The sequence below is a fragment of the Salarias fasciatus genome, chromosome 6 (genome assembly GCF_902148845.1).
Source record: "Salarias fasciatus chromosome 6, fSalaFa1.1, whole genome shotgun sequence".
Lineage (NCBI taxonomy): Eukaryota > Metazoa > Chordata > Actinopteri > Blenniiformes > Blenniidae > Salarias > Salarias fasciatus.
In genome coordinates this window covers 36,346,212-36,367,409 of record NC_043750.1, presented here as the reverse complement: position 1 = coordinate 36,367,409, position 21,198 = coordinate 36,346,212, and the positions used below count along the sequence as shown (strand labels likewise).

At 42.7% G+C, this 21,198-nt stretch overlaps 1 protein-coding gene across 1 annotated transcript; it reads left to right on the top strand.

Moving 5' to 3' along the window:
* Positions 1–7,064: 7,064 nt before the first annotated feature.
* Positions 7,065–18,808, top strand: LOC115391056 (protein N-terminal asparagine amidohydrolase-like). Its single transcript, XM_030095151.1, has 10 exons — positions 7,065–7,145; positions 7,231–7,333; positions 7,634–7,699; positions 7,800–7,908; positions 16,785–16,858; positions 16,939–16,992; positions 17,081–17,134; positions 17,219–17,316; positions 17,557–17,670; positions 17,829–18,808. Exons 1-10 carry the CDS (start codon positions 7,065–7,067, stop codon positions 17,997–17,999), a joined length of 924 nt encoding a protein of 307 aa, XP_029951011.1. The 3' UTR covers positions 18,000–18,808.
* The last annotated feature ends 2,390 nt before the right edge of the window (positions 18,809–21,198 follow it).

Genomic DNA, 21,198 nt, shown 5'->3' with positions numbered 1-21,198 from the left:
TTCATAGAAATGTACTGTTTCAGACAAATTCAGTCATTAAGGTCCCTTCTGGTGGTTTTATGGCAGTGTGAGGGTTATTATAGGCTACTTGGAACTCACATCACCGGTTTATGTTTAAGGGCCTGATACTGATAATCCTCAATTATTTGGGTAATTGTTCCTCACCTTACGTGAGCTGCATACAGAGGTCTACATGGAAGCAGATTTCAGTTTCGTTTTGGACATAATCCTTGATCTGTCTTCTCAGAAAACCAGCTTTCGAACACAGAGTGTTTTATATTTAAGAGAGGAGAGGCTACAAATGGGGCCTGTGGTGCACATTAGAAGAAGATACGACTCATTTTAGTCTCCCATCCACAACAGTTATACTTGTATCGATTCAACGTTGATATCCTCCTCCAAGATCCAGCAAGTCGCTTCTTGTGAATACTTGGAAAGGACCTTATCAGAGCATGCAGCTCTGTTTGTAACTATACCTGTATCCAAACCTTTTACCTGGTGTGACAGGTGTAGATTTACCTCAAGCTTACTTAACAATTCAGAATTTATGAGTAGGATTGGCACGGAAAATGGCTTGTTTTGAAACATAAAGCAGCACACGGCAAAATCTTAACATTGTATGGGATGCAATGAAACCTTAGAGGTCAAATAACAGCCTACACCTCAAGTCAACACAAAAATTATTAAACTAAAATCAAGTATCTTGAAAGTAAGATTAAGGAACTAGAAAAGCCACATGTACCGTCATGATTAGTGCACACAAGACAGAAAATGCTGTCAAAAGATTGAAACACAGATATTATGATCAGGGAGAGAGGCCAGGGAAGCTTTTAGTTTGGAACATTATGAAAGAAGAGACAAACATGGCAATATGCAATTCAAGAAGACAGCACATTTACGAGCGATTAATGCGGCGTTCCTGAGTCTCTGAGTTCCTGAGCACTACCAGTCCCTGAATCCTTCACAGGGATGTAATGCTGTGAGTCTCCAGAACTTTTTTGGATAAGCTTGTTCTTTCTACATTATCTGATGATAAGAAGGAGACACTAGAGGGCAGTCTTACAAAAGAGGAGGTGTTGAAAGCCTTGACCTCACCTGCCTCAGAACACCACCAGTTCATGATGAAACTTTTCAAAGGATTTCTTCCCAAACCTACAGAGCCCATACTCTCAATGTTTAATCATGCCACAGAAACGGGTGGTCTCCCAGAGTCACTGGAGCAGGCGCTGATTATTGTTTTACCGAACCAGGGAATAATCCTGCACTATGCAGCTCGTATAGATCTATTTCAATTCTGTCCAGTCAATATAACATGTTTCCCAAAGTCCTTGCATTACGACTTGAAAAAGTACTTCCTGATATTATCAACATGGACCAAACAGGATTCATCAAGAAAAGCTCATCAACTGACAATGTGCAGTGACTGTTTAGCATAATCTCCAGCTCCACGTCAAACCACAAGTCACGCGTTGTGATGGCACTCGAAAAGGCGTTCAACCGTGTAGAGTCGCGGTATTTGAGACATTGAGAACATGTGCCCCAATTTCACCAACTTGGTCAAGTTCCTACAAACATCCTACAGCACAAATACAAACTAACAAAGGCATTTTGCCATATTTGTTTTATCATACAGTACGAGACAATAGTGCTGTTTTTTGCCCTTATTACTTGCTGTCATGATTGAAAATTTGGAAACAGCCAGAGGGTCGAACCCAGCCATTTATGGAATACAATGGTGATTGCACTTGCACTTTGTCTCCCAGCTCTTAGAATACACTGACAAAATCTGGTAAAATATTTGGCTGAAAAGTCAATGTAAACAGAAGTGTTGTCAGGCCTCTGACATGACATCTCTGTTGGAGATGGACCTTCTCAGCCTCATTCTCTGTCCTCTCCACGCGTTCCTTTAAACTGACAACAAATTCAAATATTTATTGCTCAAACCCTTGACAAAACCAAGGAAGTGTGATACAGAGGTCTGGGAAAAACCTCTCTTTTCCTGACCATCAACAGAGCTGTCAGTTCATCAACTCCAACACTCATCTCTTCTTTACTCAGTATTTTATACCATCATAAGAATAAATAAGACCATGTGAGTGCGTCTACCTCCGTGGTTCTATCAGCTGTCTCCAAAAAAAGGAACCCTGTCGACTTTCACTATCATCTGTCTTCCTGTTATTCCCCGAAATCCTGTGTAAATCTGATTCACACCAGCGTGTTTCCTGTTCTCGGTTGCTTGGTCTGCATCTGCGACAATGTTCCAAAATAAAGTTCAAGGAGCAATACTTACAAAACCTGACAAACCCCAAACACATTATCTATCCTGGACTTCAAATTCCAAATGAAGTGCATAATGCATTCTTTGAAAGAGGTGCAGTGACTTACCTTTGTCTCTATCCGGTGTATTAATTGCATAAAAATGAATGTGTTGCCAAAATATTTTTCTCTTTTCCCAATGTTACCAATTCCTGCCCCAAAGCTATTTTTCAAAAACCTCAATCTTTGCAATACACAGTTTATATGGGGGAACAAACCACCCAGGATAAAGAGGACTGTATTGCAAAACCCTCTTGAAAAAGGTGGACTGAAAGTCTCCAATTTCCAGCATTTCAATTGAGCAGCGTAAATTAGAGCAACATGGACTAGTCCAACAGAGCAAGACAGTGGAAACAAATCAAGCAGAATCATTCACCAGAGTTCAAATTTAAATCAGTTCCATATGTTAACTTTCTTTTGGTTGCAACGAGGGCTGAACGATATGGGCAAAATTTCATATCTCGATATCCATGCCAGATATCTCGATATCGATACGCTATATTACAATGGATTCAGTGAAAGTTAAGCATTTTTCAGAAAAATAAAAACATAATACAAAAGGATGTAAAAAAAAAATGCAGTTTTATTTATCAGAACTCACTGCCACTACCACTAAACTCGTTTGTGCAGATTCTGCAACCGCCCTCTCTTCAGCACTCATGTTGTTGTTTTGCTTACTCTTCGATGCGTGTAGCACATGTGAGTGTGCGTCTCTGTCTCCCTCCTGCCCCTCCCTCTGATATTTCTCATTGGCTGCCATCAGCTGTCAACCAGTAAACGAGGTTTGTGGTTGGCTGGCCTTACCTGTGCATGGGCAAGCTTACATGCAGGGCAAGCAGGGGAAATCTTGATATCGTTGATTTTCAGAAACTAATGTCCTGAATGTTCATATCCCGATATAGATATGATAAAGATATATCGTTCAGCCCTAGTTGCAACAACAAACCCAGTAATTGTCCATTCTACTTCGTAAGTGCTGAGCCCACCTACGGGCTTCGCTATGAGGACCTCAGTCCTCTCGACCTATCACTGAGACAATAAAGAAGCTCGACGTACCAATCCCATATGCGCGATGGCGCAGCGCAGCGCCACGCCCCCTGTCAAGGGTATATATCCTCGCGGGTGCCTTCTGTAAATCCTTTTTCTTCCTCAGTATCCATGAGACTTAGAAGCTTTCTCTCCGGATCAAGACCTGCAGATCAAGATCGGATCAAGCCATGGACTTGCCGGCCCGCAACCAGTCGCCATCGGGCATCAGGCCTTTCACCTTCTGCTCTTGCGGCACTCCGCTCTGCGAGGGAGATCGTCACGAGCGCTGCTTCCTCTGCTTCCTCTGCCTTGGCTAGCAACATCACCGCCAGCGGACCTCCTGCCCGGCCTACCTTGCGCTGCCGCTGGAGGAGCTTCACCGGCGAACCGCCTTCGTGGCAAACACCTCTCCGGTTCCCGCCCGCTAGGACGATGCCGATGACGTCACCGCCCCCGCCGCCTGTGAGTGGGGCGAAGCCACCAGCAGCAGCAGCAGCAGCAGCGTTTCGGTGTCGCAGAGTTCCCACCTTGGCGACTCCGCCTCCACCGTTTCCCGCGCCAGCCGCCGTGAGCCCACTTCCGCCACCGAGCGCATCGGCCTCGTACTGCTGCCGCAGCCTCCAGAGCCAGCTATGGGCAATGTGGGCGACCGCCCAGGGCGCAATCTATGTGAGGGCGCACTGGTGCCATGCGCACGAGAAAAAAAAAAAATCACCAGTTTTCCAAACTTGCATCCACTTCCATGTCAAATTAGTGGCGTGAGCGCTGGGGTGCCCTCATTTGTCACGCCATACAGCTTGTGTGTTCCTTCGGGCTGTCCGAAGAGGTGGGGTTGGGGGGGTCAACGAGCGACTGCAGAGGTTGGCAAGGGGGGCAGTGGTGTGCAGTGGCGCAGGGACAGGGTGGTGGTTGGGGGCAGCCTGATGCCAACACATACGGCTTCAAAATTAATTGTTTTTCATAATTAAAGGTGCTGTAGGCAGGATTCGGCATCTCCGCCATCTTGCTGAGGTTTACCTAAGCAAGATGGCGATTTGACCCATCTAAGATGGTGATTTGAAACCCAGCACAGTCAATCCTGTCCTGTTTTCTCTGACGTCACGCCCTTACGCAAGTTAAGCCCCTCCCACAAGAACATGCGACGAACGCCCCTCGACCAATCACGGTTAGAGCCTCAGGGGCTCTTCTGATTGGTCAAAGATACCTGGAGCTGTCGAGATTCCTTTTCAGCTCAGAACAGAGACAGATGGAAATGCTGCGCCCTCGCGGTAGTGCAATTATGCTACACTCCTAAAGGATTATCAATGGATACTCTAACATTTAATCCAAAGAAAACACAGAAAAATTTGCATTGACTAGCAAAATCCTGCCTACAGCACCTTTAATACAGACCCACACGTAACTGACTGGGTTATGTAAAAAAAAAAATAAATAAAAAAATAAAAAATCTGTGTACATTTGTTTACATCACGTGACTCCGGTTGATTTATGGGTGAATCGTGACCGGAAGATGCTGGCGAAAGTCATGTTTTGATCATGGAACCAAGTAAAAGAGCAAAGTTTGGACGGTTCTTGCCCAGGATGCAATTGTAGCCAGAACCGCCTCTGATGAGAGGTCCCAGCTCACTCCAGACATCGACTTAAAATCATAAAACATCGACATCGACTTAAAAATGAACTAAAATGCTGAATTATAAAAAGTTTAAATTATCTGAATGTGTTGTTTTAATGAAAAATAATATTTGTGGGAAACCACTTTAGGTAAATTTGTGAAATAACTCATCTCATGCACTGCTGAGCTGATCAGCTCAGAGACACACACACACACACACACACACACACACACACACACACACGCACACACACACTGCAGTCTCCTGCTGTGATCAACAGCTAAGGGGGGTCACATGTTTTAATTGGTGCTAAAATCACAAAATGAGTGGTTTATGTTTAAAGTTTTAACATCATGTGGGAGATGACATGCAATAATTTGTACAAATAAATTAGATTGTTTTTTAAAGGGAATATAAGGAAAATAGAATTTAAACAGTTTGAAAATCAAGTAATAAGTAACTGCAATGGAAGCTTTTCTGGGAGGCACATCCTGAGATCACATTGTGGTGTATACATCTTCAACACTGAGGAAACCGGACCTCATCTGCTTCTGCTTTATTTACTCTAAATATAAGGGCTACAGTGTGTGTAAAGTTCACATGAGAAAGATAGCTGCGGCCCAGCAAAGCAAGATAGGTTAGATCGTTCCAGTGAAGCAGCGGATGTTGCTGTTGCCAGTATACGAGTCTCCCAGAGAGTTTCTCCAAGTTTAGTGAGGTGACTTAAATGGATGAGCGGTTTGGAGGGTATATGACTCTTGATGAGAAACAGTTGGGACGGGGTCGAACAAAGGGAGCTGAAATAAGGTGGTTCTGGAGGGGAGGTGCAGTCTGTGGGTCCCTGGAAGAAATGTATCTTAATGGTGGAGTTTGCTTGTTGAAGAATAGGTGTGTGATTTTCCAATCCAGGAAGTATCTTGGATGAGAGAGAGAGAGCACACGGTGAGATCTTAAATACGTCTAATACGTGAATGCGAATGGTTTATGTTTTATGTTTTATGACATGGGTATTGAAATAATCCCTTTACTGAGATTGTGAAGTAGAATTATGAAACCTCTCATCAATGACTTATTTGTTCAACAACTAAATTGTTTCCTTGTCAGGTTTACATTTAAATATATATCCCAGGAGTTCCATCTCCGTCAGGAGCAGTTTCACCATCAAGATTGCGCAAAACGTGGTGCCAGATTTCCAGTTGGAGAAAAAACATATAGGAGGCATTCCTCGGAACTGCATCTTAACTTTGAAAGTTGATGAGTCGTATGACAAGAATGCATTGTAAAATTTTACAGGAGCAATAAAATACCTCAATGTAACACTTCTTCCAGTTCCCTGGAAATCTGATGGCGTGAGATTCACCTGTATGATCTTGTGCTGTGGGGGGAGTTTGCTTTTTAACCAGAAGATTGACAGGGTCCTGGGTGTGACCGTTAGAGGTGATCCATTGGGAGCAGTTTTTTGGCTGATTCCGAGGCCTTATTTTGAAAGTGACATTTTATCCCTTAAGTTAATTTTTTGACCAAAAAAGACTTTACTACATTTCTTCAATCTGTGTAAACCCAGTGTCATTAAAATCTGAGACGGGCCATGTTCCACCTCTGTCCCCGGGGGATCAAAGCCAGCCCACCTGGTGACTGTGGCTTTAACCACCTCACATATGACCTCTGGGTTATTAAATACAAACATGTTTGTGATTTTCAGGGATCTGCATTATGAACTGCAATCAGTTTGACATTCCTGGTTCAGATGTTTCAGCTTGTAGAGATGAGTGTGAGTCAACATTTACCTGGAATTCTGGTGGTGTGAGATGCACCTGTGGGGGGAGTTTGCTTTTCAACCAGGGGGTCGACAGGGTCGTGGGGATGAGGTGCAGCCACGAGTTGATACAGGCTTCCAGAAGTTTTTCGTAAACGACTGTCAAATGAGTCACTCAGCTCTCGGGCTGCACTTTGTCCCCGTCATCTTTACTGAAGAGAGGAAGGCACTGATGAGAGTAAAAGGAATTCTTACAGGAAGAACAGTGTGAGGATTGCATCATAAGATAACAGACTGTATATAAAAGAAGAAGCCGTTCTTCCACAGAGCAGGATCACCAGCCCACCAACATGCCGCTGTTCATCGAGGACAAACAAGTTGGCCCAATCGATTCGATAGAGGACCTCTACTGCAAATATCCAAGTTTAAAGGTTTGTTTCTTCCAACTGTGATTCGGTTTATCTTAGCCGCCTGTGACATTTCTGTAAAATAAACCATTTTTCTCTCGCCACACAGGAAAGCGCCAAAGCGTTTCTCTCTAAGCCAGTTGTTTCTGTCGATCCAAAGAGCCTCCTGTACGTTCAACAAAGGGAGGTTGCTGCAACAACTAAAGGAGACAGTGAGTAAAACTGCATTTGATGAGCAGCATCACAGCACGACAGAGCCCCAAAGACTGAAAAACCCTCTAACTTTTAATATGATCTTAAATGGTGCAAATGTTGTCAGTAAGCATGAAGCCATGCATCAGCAACAGAAGCTTCTCTGGGCTGTAATCCAGCTGTCTTCTGATCGTGATTCATTTTGTGCATGATTGGGTTTCACCACAGGACCTGGCATTCAGCCATGAGACACTGGTTTGTCTGATATCTTGAAAACAAACGGTTTGGACTGTAACAGTAACATCTCTGATTTGTTTCAGAACATGTTTCGGTCATCGGAACAGAAGATGCGACCACCTGTCATATGGTCGTGCTGCGACACACTGGTAAAATTCCCATGAGTGGAAGAATGCTGCATGCTTTGTGTAAAAGCTAAAAAACATAGTTATATCTGAAGGCGTTGCTGTTTCGATCTTGTTTTCTCAGGAACTGGAGCTGTTGCTTTGGCTCACTGTGACGGTTTCAACACCCCCCGTCAAGTCTCACTGATTGTGAAAGCAGTCACATCACTCAGTGGTCGCTTCCATGAGGGCAGGTACGACACACACACACACATGTAATGGTGTTATAAGTTATGTTAAAATGCTGTTAAAAACAAATGTGAATTTGTGTAATGTAATATAAGTTCTGTTAAAATGCTGTGAATATGTTAAAATACTAAGGGACAGAATGTCTTAATTCATGAAAGTATTTGGTTAAAAATAACAATTCATGAAAGGTTAAAAAAATATCTAAAGTGAAATTCATAGTAGTTGATCAAATTATCTGTTATCCATTGCTTTGGTCTCCCAGGCAGACAGCCGGTGTTGAGCCAAAGAGGGTTAATCTGTGTGTTAAACATGATTAATATCTGATATTGTTTTGAAATATGTATTTGTGTGTTATTTGATAATGTTTTCTGCAGTGTTTTTGCTCCTACAAGCTTATTTCTTTGAGAATTGTTTATGATCAGGTTTTGATTGCTCATGCCTGAGCCCTGTGGAGGGAAACGCGCTGCTTCCGTCCATCCATTAATACACGGGATGTGACTGAGGAAACAGCGTGTCTTTGTGTTCACTTTATTATTCCCCTTCACAGGTGAGAAATGATAATGATGATGCATTTGTCAGATCATATGTGTTTTCTGTTTGTTAAGAAAGACATGTGGAGTAAAACACTGATGTCTGTAGTGACTTTAAGAGTGAAGGAAGAGTTAAATGAAAGTGGATGTGACACTCATTGTTGTTCCTTTTACTGCATGGTGGCATAAATAGCATTATTTCTGAGCCATATTTGTAGTTTTACTGTGCGATGTTAAGCATTTGAATAATAGATGCTTGATAGGAAAATGTGTTTCATGTGTTTATAAATGATATTTTCTGTTAACAGTACAACGTTATTTTTCTGGCAATGTTTAATTTTGAGGAATTCATTAATACACGGGATGTGACTGAGGAAACAGCGTGTCTTTGTGTTCACTTTATTATTCCCCTTCACAGGGGTGTAACATTTTCTTGGAGGCACTGCTGGGATCTGGTGAGACAGGGTCTGACTTCTGCCAACAACAGACGTCCCCAACTCTCATCCAGTCCCCTTCAACTTACCCAGGCAGGCAGCATCCAGTGGCAAGTACGGTGGTGTTTAAGTGTGAAAGACAAAGAGCATCAGCAATCTGAGGTGAACTTAAAGTACCAGGAGCGCTATTGCCAACGTTTAGCATACAAACTACTACTGAGACTGGCACTGAGTTTTTGCTGCAAGGACAATGGAATCAACTGAGGTCGAGACAGTACAGATGGACATACTTGGACTTTTGTGTACACTATCAGCAGAACATCTAAAGAGATTATGTAATTTCCTCAATATTGCCGGATTGGATTTTGAGCATGTGACAGGAAAGAGCAAAGCATCATTAATCACCATGATAAGTAGCCATCTACAAAGGGAAGAGTTGCAAGAACTTGAGGATATGGGACTGTCAGAGCTCCTCTTCTTTAAGGACAAAATAGCTGAGATAACCATGGCTGACCACTCAACTGAGCCTCAAACACCCCAAAATGAAGAGAAAAATGGAGAGGACATGGCACAGGTCATTAAACCACAAGAAAGCAGCTCCCCTCAGTTACAGACACCGCCTTCTGCAGGAAGCACTCACACAGGAAGTGAACATAAGGCTCAGGTCACCACAGTCATCCACAGATCGCCAGCCTTAGGTGCAGGTCAGGTCCCACCCCCCTGGCACAAAGAATTCAAAATTGCAGGACAAATTGGAGAACCAGGACAAAAAGATCGCCTCACATTTTCCAGCTTAGCCCGGCAGATTGAGCACGGCCTCCTCAAGGGTTTTCCTGAGACTGAGATTGTTGATGCTGTCATAAGAGCCATTGTCCCGGGAATGCAGCTACGCAGTTATTTAGAGGGAAAAAGTGACCTCACACTACCAACACTTAGGAGGATGCTCCGTTGTCATTATCAAGAAAAGAGCGCAACAGAATTATACAAGCAGCTGTCATCTGAGGTTCAGGGCATAAAAGAGACGCCGCAAAACTTCCTTATCCGTGTTCTCGACCTGAGGCAGAAGATTCTATTTGCTTCACAAGAGTCAGAGTCAGGCCTGAGATACGATCGTGTGTTAGTACAGAACATGTTCCTACACTCAGTTATGACTGGTTTGCAGAACGACAATATCAAGCGGGATCTCCAGCCATATTTGGAACAAGCTGATGTTTCTGATGAACTCTTGTTTGAAAAACTGAATACTGCATGTGCCTATGAAAGTGAGAGACAAAACAAGAAAAAAATGACAACACCACAGCGACCTGTAGCCGTCCACTCCGCTCAGTCTGACCACGCGCCTGCTGAAAAGGAGAAAAGGAGTCAGCCGAGTCACAGTAAGAATCAAAGTGATATTCTTTCTGAACTGCAGGAGATGAGAGCTAACATGTGTCTCTTAAAGGATCTTAAAGCTGAAGTGTCTTCCATCAAAGAGTCCATGCAGCAGCCCTCCTACCTACCGTGGCAGTATCCAGATGCAGCAGCTGCACCAGACTGTACTCCACCTCAGCGAGCACCAGCCCATTATGGCCCACCACCCAGACACTGGATTGCTCCACCCCCTGGAGTCCAACACAGCTATCCTCAATTCAACCAAAGGTTTGGCAACCAACGCTCTTTTCACACACCTGCTCCACGCCTCAGAAGGAGATGTTATGCTTGCCAGCAGGAAAATACAGAAAACTGCATTCACTGCTTCAGGTGTGGCAGTAGTGAACACTTTGTAGTCGGTTGCAGGATGGGAAGAGCAGATCAAGTCAGAGGGAGCGCTTTAAACGAGCAAGGGTTACCCCAGCGGGGCAGGGAGTGACCGCTTCATCAAAAGCGCCCCAACTTTGTGCACACTGTGCTGTAAATGGAAAAAATGTGAAACTTAAACAATGCGCAGCATGTAAAGGTGTGTTATACTGTTCTAAGGCATGTCAACATGAACACTGGATAATTCATAAGGATCAGTGCTCAACAACCACAAGTAATGCAGTCAGAGCCAAAACACGACAAAGAAAACAAGTCAAAGTTGCTCCACTTGTCGGAAAGAAATATCTTATTGACTGCCAGATTCAAGACCAGCATGTTAGAGCCTTATGGGACTCCGGCTCACAAGTGACTGTAGTGAGTGAACATTGGAAAAGAGAACACTTACCACATGTAACATTGAGGGACATTTTTGAAATCATTGATGCTGATGACACATTAAACCTCACTGCAGCGAATGGGGAAGAGCTACCATATTCAGGATGGATAGAAGTGACATTTAAATTAGCTGCAAACGGACTTCCCACAACAGAGGTCGTTGTTCCCACTCTGGTGATTAAAGGTAACAGTCTTGCTCAACCTATTATTGGCTCAAATGTTATTGAACTGATTGTTGATATTGAACTGCAGCAGAATAACGCCACTGATAAAGAACAGCTTATCAAAACTGTCCAAGCGGCTTTTCCTGGCTTTGGAATGGATCGTGCTGAAGTTTTTGTAAAGCAAGTTACTGCTGAACGGCGATCCCATGAGTATGTAGCCAAGACAACCAGAGAGCGAGTACTCGTCCCCAAACACACAGCTTTAAAAGTAGAGTGCCGTGTTTTGACAGCACCTTTGCAGGAGGACACAACACTGATCTTTGAGCCTAATGTTGACCCACAGTGGCCAGAGGGCCTCGAGTTCACCGATACTCTTGTATCACTGAAAAAAGGGGCAAAACCATTCATAATGGTGGATGTGCAAAACTCAACAGATCATGACATAATGCTCAGAGGCAGAACTGTTATTGGGACAGTGCAGCACGTTCAAGCAGTCTACTCATCAGAGATTTTTGGAAGGCCCTGCCCCTCCCCTCCAGTAACAGTGAGTAATGTGGAAGCAAGGAAAGAACAAACCTCTGGTGATGGATGGGATCCCCCAGTCGATTTGAGTCATCTTAACTCACCTGAGAAAGAAAAAGTTAAACAAATGTTGAGAGAAGAGTCAGGCTCTTTCTCTACTTCAGATGATGACATCGGCTGTATTGAGAACCTGCAGCTCTCCATATCATTGACGGATACTGAACCTGTGGCCAAAACGTACCTGTCTGTACCGAAACCTTTGTATCAAGAAATGAAGAGCTACTTACATGATCTCATCGCACAAGGCTGGGTACGCAAATCTAACTCCCCCTACGCATCCCCAGTTGTGTGTGTTCGCAAAAAAGATGGAAGTTTACGCCTGTGTATCGACTATCGTGAGCTAAACCGTAAAACTGTACCAGACCGTCAACCCATTCCCAGAGTGCAAGACATCATGGATGGTCTGGGTGGCAACTCATGGTTTTCGCTCTTGGACCAGGGAAAGGCTTACCATCAGGGGTTCATGGCGGAAAAGAGTCGTCCCCTCACTGCTTTCATAACCCCCTGGGGTTTATATGAATGGATTCGAATCCCTTTTGGTCTGATGAACGCACCAGCCGCCTTCCAGCGATGTATGGAAGAATGTCTTGAGGGGATCCGAGATGAGATCTGCATTCCATATCTGGACGACACACTTGTGTTCAGTCAGTCATTTGAAAACCATGTTGAAAATGTCCGGACTGTGCTGAGGCGACTAAGAGAGTATGGCATCAAGCTGAAGCCAGCAAAGTGTGAGATGTTTCGACGAGAGGTTCGCTATCTTGGACGGGTTATTTCATCAGAGGGCAGCAAAATTGACCCTGCTGACACCATAGCTGTCAGAGCCCTAAAAGACAAGCAGCCAACCACTGTGGGAGAATTAAGAGCCATCATGGGCCTCCTGAGCTATTATCGCCAATACATTCAGGATTTCTCTCGAATCGCTGCCCCTCTCTACGACCTCATGAGAGCTCCTGCTGATGTGCAAAAGAGTGACAAACATGATACAAGAAAGAAACCAGTCAAAAGAAAGCACAGTGGCGTACCCTCCAACCAGCCCATTGTATGGACAGAACAGCATCAGCGTTTGCTTGAGGAACTCTTGGACCATCTAGTGGAACCGCCAATACTTGCCTTTCCTGACTTCGAAAAACCGTTTGTTCTACACACAGATGCTTCCAACCTGGGCCTGGGGGCAGTATTGTATCAAGAACAGGAAGGAAAACTGCGTGTAATAGCATACGCGTCCCGAACCCTCACTGCATCCGAGAAGAACTACCATCTTCATTCTGGAAAATTGGAGTTCCTCGCTCTTAAATGGGCCGTTTGCGAAAAGTTCAGGGATTATTTGATTGGCTCATCATGCACTGTGTATACGGACAACAATCCACTCACCTATGTCCTGTCCACAGCAAAATTGAATGCAACTGGAAGCCGGTGGGTTGCTGAATTAGCAGATTTTCACCTCACCATCCGATACCGACCAGGAAAGGAAAACATTGATGCCGACTGTCTCTCAAGAATGCCTGTCTGTATCGACACTTTGCTGAAAGACTGTACTGAAGAAATGTCATCCCGCTCAGTACAAGCAGTAGTACAGTCAGTTGAGGACCAAAACTCGAATCCAGCGTGGTCCATGGTTCTGTCTGCTCAGTGTAAACACATTCACAAGGCAGAACATCAGCCTCTCTTACCTGCAGAGATTTGTCGGGCTCAAAAGGAAGATAAAAATATCGGCCCAGTGATTGAGTGTCGTCAGTTGAATAAGAGACCTGATAAAAACCAGTTGAAATCATTCAGTATGCAGAGTAAAAGACTAATAACTGAATGGGAAAAACTTACCTTAGATGATGATGGCATCCTGCGTCGAAAAACAGCCACACGAACACAACTTGTTCTGCCAGAAAAGTACAAGGCAACCATTTTGAAGGAGTTGCATGATGAGATGGGACACCAAGGAGTTGACCGAACCACCTCGCTGGTAAGAGAACGCTTCTTTTGGCCCTATATGCAACAGGACATTGAACACTATGTGACCAGAAGCTGTTCATGTTTGAAACAAAAGAAGCCCAGCCGAGAGGTGAGAGCACCCCTAACCAACATTGTCACAACTCAGCCTTTTGAACTAGTATCCATTGATTTTCTACATGTTGACAAGTGTGCAGGCGGGTATGAGTACATATTGGTTGTTATTGATCATTTTTCAAGATTTGCCCAAGCCTACGCCACAACCAATAAGTCAGCCAAAACAGTAGCAGACAAGCTCTTTAATGATTATGCTTTGAAATTTGGATTCCCTCAACGCATTCATCATGATCAAGGAGGTGAATTTCAAAATCAGCTTCTTGCACAACTGAAGAAGACCTCTGGAGTGTTAGGCTCACGAACAACGCCATACCACCCTGAAGGAAATGGACAAGTTGAGCGCTTCAATCGTACACTCATACAGATGCTGAGAACACTGACAGAGAAAGAAAAATCAAACTGGAAAGATTCATTGAACAAGTTGATTTTTGCGTACAACTGTACAAGATGTGAAGTCACCGGTTTTTCTCCCTTTTATCTTCTTTTTGGAAGAACTCCAAGGCTGCCTGTCGACATACTCTTCCGTTTGACACCAGAAACAGGTACACCTGATCACAGAGAGTATATGCGACGATGGCGAGAAGGGATGCAAGAAGCCTATGAAATCACAAAGAACAATGCAAGAAAGTCAGCTGAAAGAGGCAAAAGGAACCATGATTGCAAAGTGAGAAGCTCAGAGTTGGAACCAGGAGATCGCGTTCTGGTTAGGAACTTGACCCCAAGAGGAGGAACTGGCAAGCTACGCAGTCATTGGGAGGAAACGATCCACAAGGTTGTTCGCAGAGTGAACAAAGATGCTCCAATTTATGAAGTTGTACCAGAACAAGGAAAAGGGAGAGATAGCAGGATATTACATCGCAATCTCTTGCTTCCGTGTGATCATCTGCCTTTGGAAGTTCCCCTGAAAGTTGCCAGATCACCAAAGAAAAATGTAAAACAGACTACTGAAGAGACAACCAATACTCAGCAAGAGGATGACAGTGATGAGGACCTCGAGGATGACTGGCCTTTTTACCTGCCTCAAGTGCCACCTCAGGATACACAACCAAATGCATGTAATGAAGAGGAACATGTTGTTCAGTCAGCAGACTCTGAACCCACTGGAGCACATGACAAGCAGCAAGAGGAACAGGATAAACTGCCACAGCTAATCGAGGATCAAGGCAGGATTGAGTTTCTGGACAGGGATGAGGCACCGGATGTAATGGAAATTCCTGAAAACGAGCCTGTGCCACCGCCTCTGTCACCTCAACCATGCGAACATCACAGTGACAACGACCAAATACAAGAGCGACCAAGAAGAGAACGAAGACCACCAAAAGTTTTCACCTATAATGAGTTTGGCAATCCAGTTTGCTACAACATGGGACTTCCAGCCAGATCCATGTATAGGTGTGACCCTATGCAACACTACAGAGCCCACCAACCAGAGACTATGTGGTCAAGTTATGCTCAGTTCCCCACGTACCAACCTGTGCTCCTGTACAGGTAACCACACACATTTCATGGACTCTTTGACACACACACACTCACACTCATATGGACTCTTGTGGAGCTGAGTGCACATTCATACTTTCACACATGTTTGAACTTTCTTCATGGACAATTATCCAAGTGAAAGATACATATACACTCACACACTCATGAACTCTTGGAAAGCAGAGTGGCAAATACAAACACACACTCATACACTCATGGACTTTTGAAAAGCAAAGTGTTAATACACACTCATGATGGACTGTTGAAGCAACTTGGAACTGTTATACACATCACATTGCACACACTCAAGGACTTTGAATCTGCTGATTGTCTTTGTACATCATTTTTGGTATATCTGGACTGTATGCTATACAACTGTCTTAATCGTTTAATGTCGAGGACGACATTTATGTTGTCGGGGAGTGTGTAATGGTGTTATAAGTTATGTTAAAATGCTGTTAAAAACAAATGTGAATTTGTGTAATGTAATATAAGTTCTGTTAAAATGCTGTGAATATGTTAAAATACTAAGGGACAGAATGTCTTAATTCATGAAAGTATTTGGTTAAAAATAACAATTCATGAAAGGTTAAAAAAATATCTAAAGTGAAATTCATAGTAGTTGATCAAATTATCTGTTATCCATTGCTTTGGTCTCCCAGGCAGACAGCCGGTGTTGAGCCAAAGAGGGTTAATCTGTGTGTTAAACATGATTAATATCTGATATTGTTTTGAAATATGTATTTGTGTGTTATTTGATAATGTTTTCTGCAGTGTTTTTGCTCCTACAAGCTTATTTCTTTGAGAATTGTTTATGATCAGGTTTTGATTGCTCATGCCTGAGCCCTGTGGAGGGAAACGCGCTGCTTCCGTCCATCCATTAATACACGGGATGTGACTGAGGAAACAGCGTGTCTTTGTGTTCACTTTATTATTCCCCTTCACAGGTGAGAAATGATAATGATGATGCATTTGTCAGATCATATGTGTTTTCTGTTTGTTAAGAAAGACATGTGGAGTAAAACACTGATGTCTGTAGTGACTTTAAGAGTGAAGGAAGAGTTAAATGAAAGTGGATGTGACACTCATTGTTGTTCCTTTTACTGCATGGTGGCATAAATAGCATTATTTCTGAGCCATATTTGTAGTTTTACTGTGCGATGTTAAGCATTTGAATAATAGATGCTTGATAGGAAAATGTGTTTCATGTGTTTATAAATGATATTTTCTGTTAACAGTACAACGTTATTTTTCTGGCAATGTTTAATTTTGAGGAATTCATTAATACACGGGATGTGACTGAGGAAACAGCGTGTCTTTGTGTTCACTTTATTATTCCCCTTCACAGGGGTGTAACACACACACACACACACACACACACACACACACACACACACACACGCACACACAATATTAAAGTTTCATCTTCAGCTCTTCTTTTCTTTCTGTTATGCAGACTCGAGCTCCATGTGGTTGGAGGATTCGAGGACGACAAAAAACTATCAGAAAAAATCAGCCATGACCTTCTGAGTATGAATTAATGGCGTTACATCAATTTGTGCCACGATGTGGAGTAGACATTATTTTAAACATGTCATTCATTTCTACAGCGATGTTCCAGAACCAGGACTTGAACATCTATCTGGAAACATGCTGCACCACAGGTAACCATGAGATGTCTGAGACACTGATTAACATGAAGAAATCCTCCCCCAGTCAACCTTTCATCTAATTCACCTTCATCTGTTTTAGAAATGAATGACGTCCTTGTTGATGGAATTCATAAACCCATAATATATGGAATAGGTGAGTGATCAATCTGCTGTAAACAGCGAAATGCTGTTTGTTGTTCAACTGAATGGTACATGGCATCTTTGTCTATTTGTGTAGGTGTCAAAGTTGAAACTGGTGAAGTGTTCCCCGCATCCTTCACTTTCAAAGGTCCTGCAGAGAACCTGCGATCAGCACGGAGATTCACTAAGGGAGAGGTAGGAAGTGAGGAATGTACAGAACTGTGAAGACTCTTTTCTGTTCAAACATAAAGAGAATAAATGTAATAAAGTACTTTGATGTCAAATGTGATCATTGAAATAAGTTAAACGATTGCTTCAACCTCTCATTCTGATATATTCCCTACTAATTCAGAAGACACAGCCTCATCTCAACGAGACAACAACAAAACTCTATTTGAACGGTTTCATACAAATACCTGATTGCTCTTCTTGCAGATGGTTGAAATCTATGAACCAAACCAGGGGATTGTTAAAGTCGGCCCATGCTCGTGGCCACCACAGCCAGACCTGATCAAATGGATGACAATGACCGACAAAGAAATATTAGAGGTGAATGTTACTTTTATATTTGCAAAATGGCATGTTTGAGAGAGTAAAGAGATTAAATATCCCCATATAAACCTTTAGGTGTGTGTAACCCTCTGCACAGCAGCATGAAGAAGTGTTGTGATGCAGGCTTTGACTCTGGAGTGTCTCTTTGTGTGCAGGCTCTCTCCACGTCTCCCAAGGCTGAACCCTCGGACTTCGTCAGAAGCATTAAGGCCACCATGTGGTTCATTCTTGACCATCCCAACCCTGACAGTCTGTTCCCGGGGGACCAACCACAGCGCTACCGCAAGACGGACTGCGGGGACTGGGACCGGATCGTCCAGCCATGAAGTCCCTCACTCAGCCTCAACATGCTTTCTAACTGTAGGTTTCTCCTCCACTGTGGGGATACAAAATCTGCAGGCTACACTTTCTGCTTTGGTGTGATGATCTGAGGTTACTGTTCACATTTTGTTGACTTGTGTGGGACTCAAGTGGAGCTTTTAATTCAGATTCAGCCTTTTTTTCTCCTTTAAACTGCAGAATAAGATTACAGTGCAGAGTAAAGATAATATTGACCTTCAATTCTCAGTTACTTTGCAACAAGCTTTTCAAAAATTGATTTTAAAAAATCCTTACTGCATGTTTCATACACTGATTTTAACCCCAAAAAAGTAACACAAATATAGTATAAATATTATTAATCTTGAAATAAGTATGAGAAATGTGATCAAGTCTTTATGAATTCAAAAATCAAGGAAAGATTTGCATAATGGCAAGGAGCAATTTCGAATAAATCTAAATAAATTTATTTTGACACTTTGATGTGAACATAATTCTCTGTGGTGAAGTTTTTTCTGCTTTTCTGTAAAGCACCTTCCTGGTGACAGTGCATTATCCTGTTTTTCTCACGGAGCTTTATTCCTCTGAATGTGTGTCTTTTTATCTGCATGTGTATTGTGATTTTATTTTTTTTTTTTTTGCAACAAACTGCATGCACTTAACAGTGAGACAACTTCCAAATTTGGTGATTTTGAAATGCTGCGGGGAACATAAATGATCTTTTAATGAGTTGCTGTCACTTGAGACTTTTAACATTCATTGTAACTTGTGAATATAGTTTACCTGTTGCAAAATAAATGTAAAAACTCTCAGATCTGTATTGAAATGACTTGTATTGACTGATTGAATGAGGTATATAAAAAAAAAAGATGACTGAGTTGCTGTTTAATTCTCCAGTGTTAACATTTACATCCCATAATATGAAAATGATGAGGAAATCTGGCATATTGCTTTGAGAGAGGCTCACCTTCCCACACCTTTTTAATCTAATGATATGTTAACTTTTGAAACAAATGGCTTCAGGGAGATCATATACATCGACAGAGTAGTGGCCACACTACTTCATAGAAATGTACTGTTTCAGACAAATTCAGTCATTAAGGTCCCTTCTGGTGGTTTTATGGCAGTGTGAGGGTTATTATAGGCTACTTGGAACTCACATCACCGGTTTATGTTTAAGGGCCTGATACTGATAATCCTCAATTATTTGGGTAATTGTTCCTCACCTTACGTGAGCTGCATACAGAGGTCTACATGGAAGCAGATTTCAGTTTCGTTTTGGACATAATCCTTGATCTGTCTTCTCAGAAAACCAGCTTTCGAACACAGAGTGTTTTATATTTAAGAGAGGAGAGGCTACAAATGGGGCCTGTGGTGCACATTAGAAGAAGATACGACTCATTTTAGTCTCCCATCCACAACAGTTATACTTGTATCGATTCAACGTTGATACCCTCCTCCAAGATCCAGCAAGTCGCTTCTTGTGAATACTTGGAAAGGACCTTATCAGAGCATGCAGCTCTGTTTGTAACTATACCTGTATCCAAACCTTTTACCTGGTGTGACAGGTGTAGATTTACCTCAAGCTTACTTAACAATTCAGAATTTATGAGTAGGATTGGCACGGAAAATGGCTTGTTTTGAAACATAAAGCAGCACACGGCAAAATCTTAACATTGTATGGGATGCAATGAAACCTTAGAGGTCAAATAACAGCCTACACCTCAAGTCAACACAAAAATTATTAAACTAAAATCAAGTATCTTGAAAGTAAGATTAAGGAACTAGAAAAGCCACATGTACCGTCATGATTAGTGCACACAAGACAGAAAATGCTGTCAAAAGATTGAAACACAGATATTATGATCAGGGAGAGAGGCCAGGGAAGCTTTTAGTTTGGAACATTATGAAAGAAGAGACAAACATGGCAATATGCAATTCAAGAAGACAGCACATTTACGAGCGATTAATGCGGCGTTCCTGAGTCTCTGAGTTCCTGAGGACTACCAGTCCCTGAATCCTTCACAGGGATGTAACGCTGTGAGTCTCCAGAAATGTTTGGGATAAGCTTGTTCTTTCTACATTATCTGATGATATGAAGGAGACACTAGAGGGCAGTCTTACAAAAGAGGAGGTGTTGAAAGCCTTGACCTCACCTGCCTCAGAACACCACCAGTTCATGATGAAACTTTTCAAAGCATTTCTTCCCAAACCTACAGAGCCCATACTCTCAATGTTTAATCATGCCACAGAAACGGGTGGTCTCCCAGAGTCACTGGAGCAGGCGCTGATTATTGTTTTACCGAACCAGGGAATAATCCTACACTATGCAGCTCGTACAGGTCTATTTCAATTCTGCCCAGTCAATATAACATGTTTCCCAAAGTCCTTGCATTACGACTTGAAAAAGTACTTCCTGATATTATCAACATGGACCAAACAGGATTCATCAAGAAAAGCTCATCAACTGACAATGTGCAGTGACTGTTTAGCATAATCTCCAGCTCCACGTCAAACCACAAGTCACGCGTTGTGATGGCACTCGAAAAGGCGTTCAACCGTGTCGAGTCGCGGTATTTGAGACATTGAGAACATGTGCCCCAATTTCACCAACTTGGTCAAGTTCCTACAAACATCCTACAGCACAAATACAAACTAACAAAGGCATTTTGCCATATTTGTTTTATCATACAGTACGAGACAATAGTGCTGTTTTTTGCCCTTATTACTTGCTGTCATGATTGAAAATTTGGATACAACCAGAGGGTCGAACCCAGCCATTTATGGAATACAATGGTGATTGCACCTACACTTTGTCTCCCAGCTCTTAGAATACACTGACAAAATCTGGTAAAATATTTGGCTGTAAGGTCAATATAAACAGAAGTGTTGTCACGCCTCTGACATGACATCTCTGTTGGAGATGGACCTTCTCAGCCTCATTCTCCGTCCTCTCCACGCGTTCCTTTAAAGTGACAACAAATTCAAATATTTATTACTCAAACCCTTGACAAAACCAAGGAAGTGTGATACAGAGGTCTGGAAAAAACCTCTCTTTTATTGACCATCAACAGAGCTGTGTCAGTTCATCAACTCCAACACTCATCTCTTCTTTACTCAGTATTTTATACCATCATAAGAATAAATAAGACCATGTGAGTGCGTCTACCTCCGTGGTTCTATCAGCTGTCTCCAAAAACAGGAACC

Excerpts from the sequence above, each read along its gene's own strand:
- LOC115391056 (XM_030095151.1), top strand. The coding sequence starts at position 7,065 with ATGCCGCTGTTCATCGAGGACAAACAAGTTGGCCCAATCGATTCGATA. Across the intron at positions 16,993-17,080 it reads GGAAACATGCTGCACCACAG|AAATGAATGACGTCCTTGTT; the intron begins GTAACCATGAGA and ends CATCTGTTTTAG. Across the intron at positions 17,317-17,556 it reads GGAGATTCACTAAGGGAGAG|ATGGTTGAAATCTATGAACC; the intron begins GTAGGAAGTGAG and ends CTCTTCTTGCAG.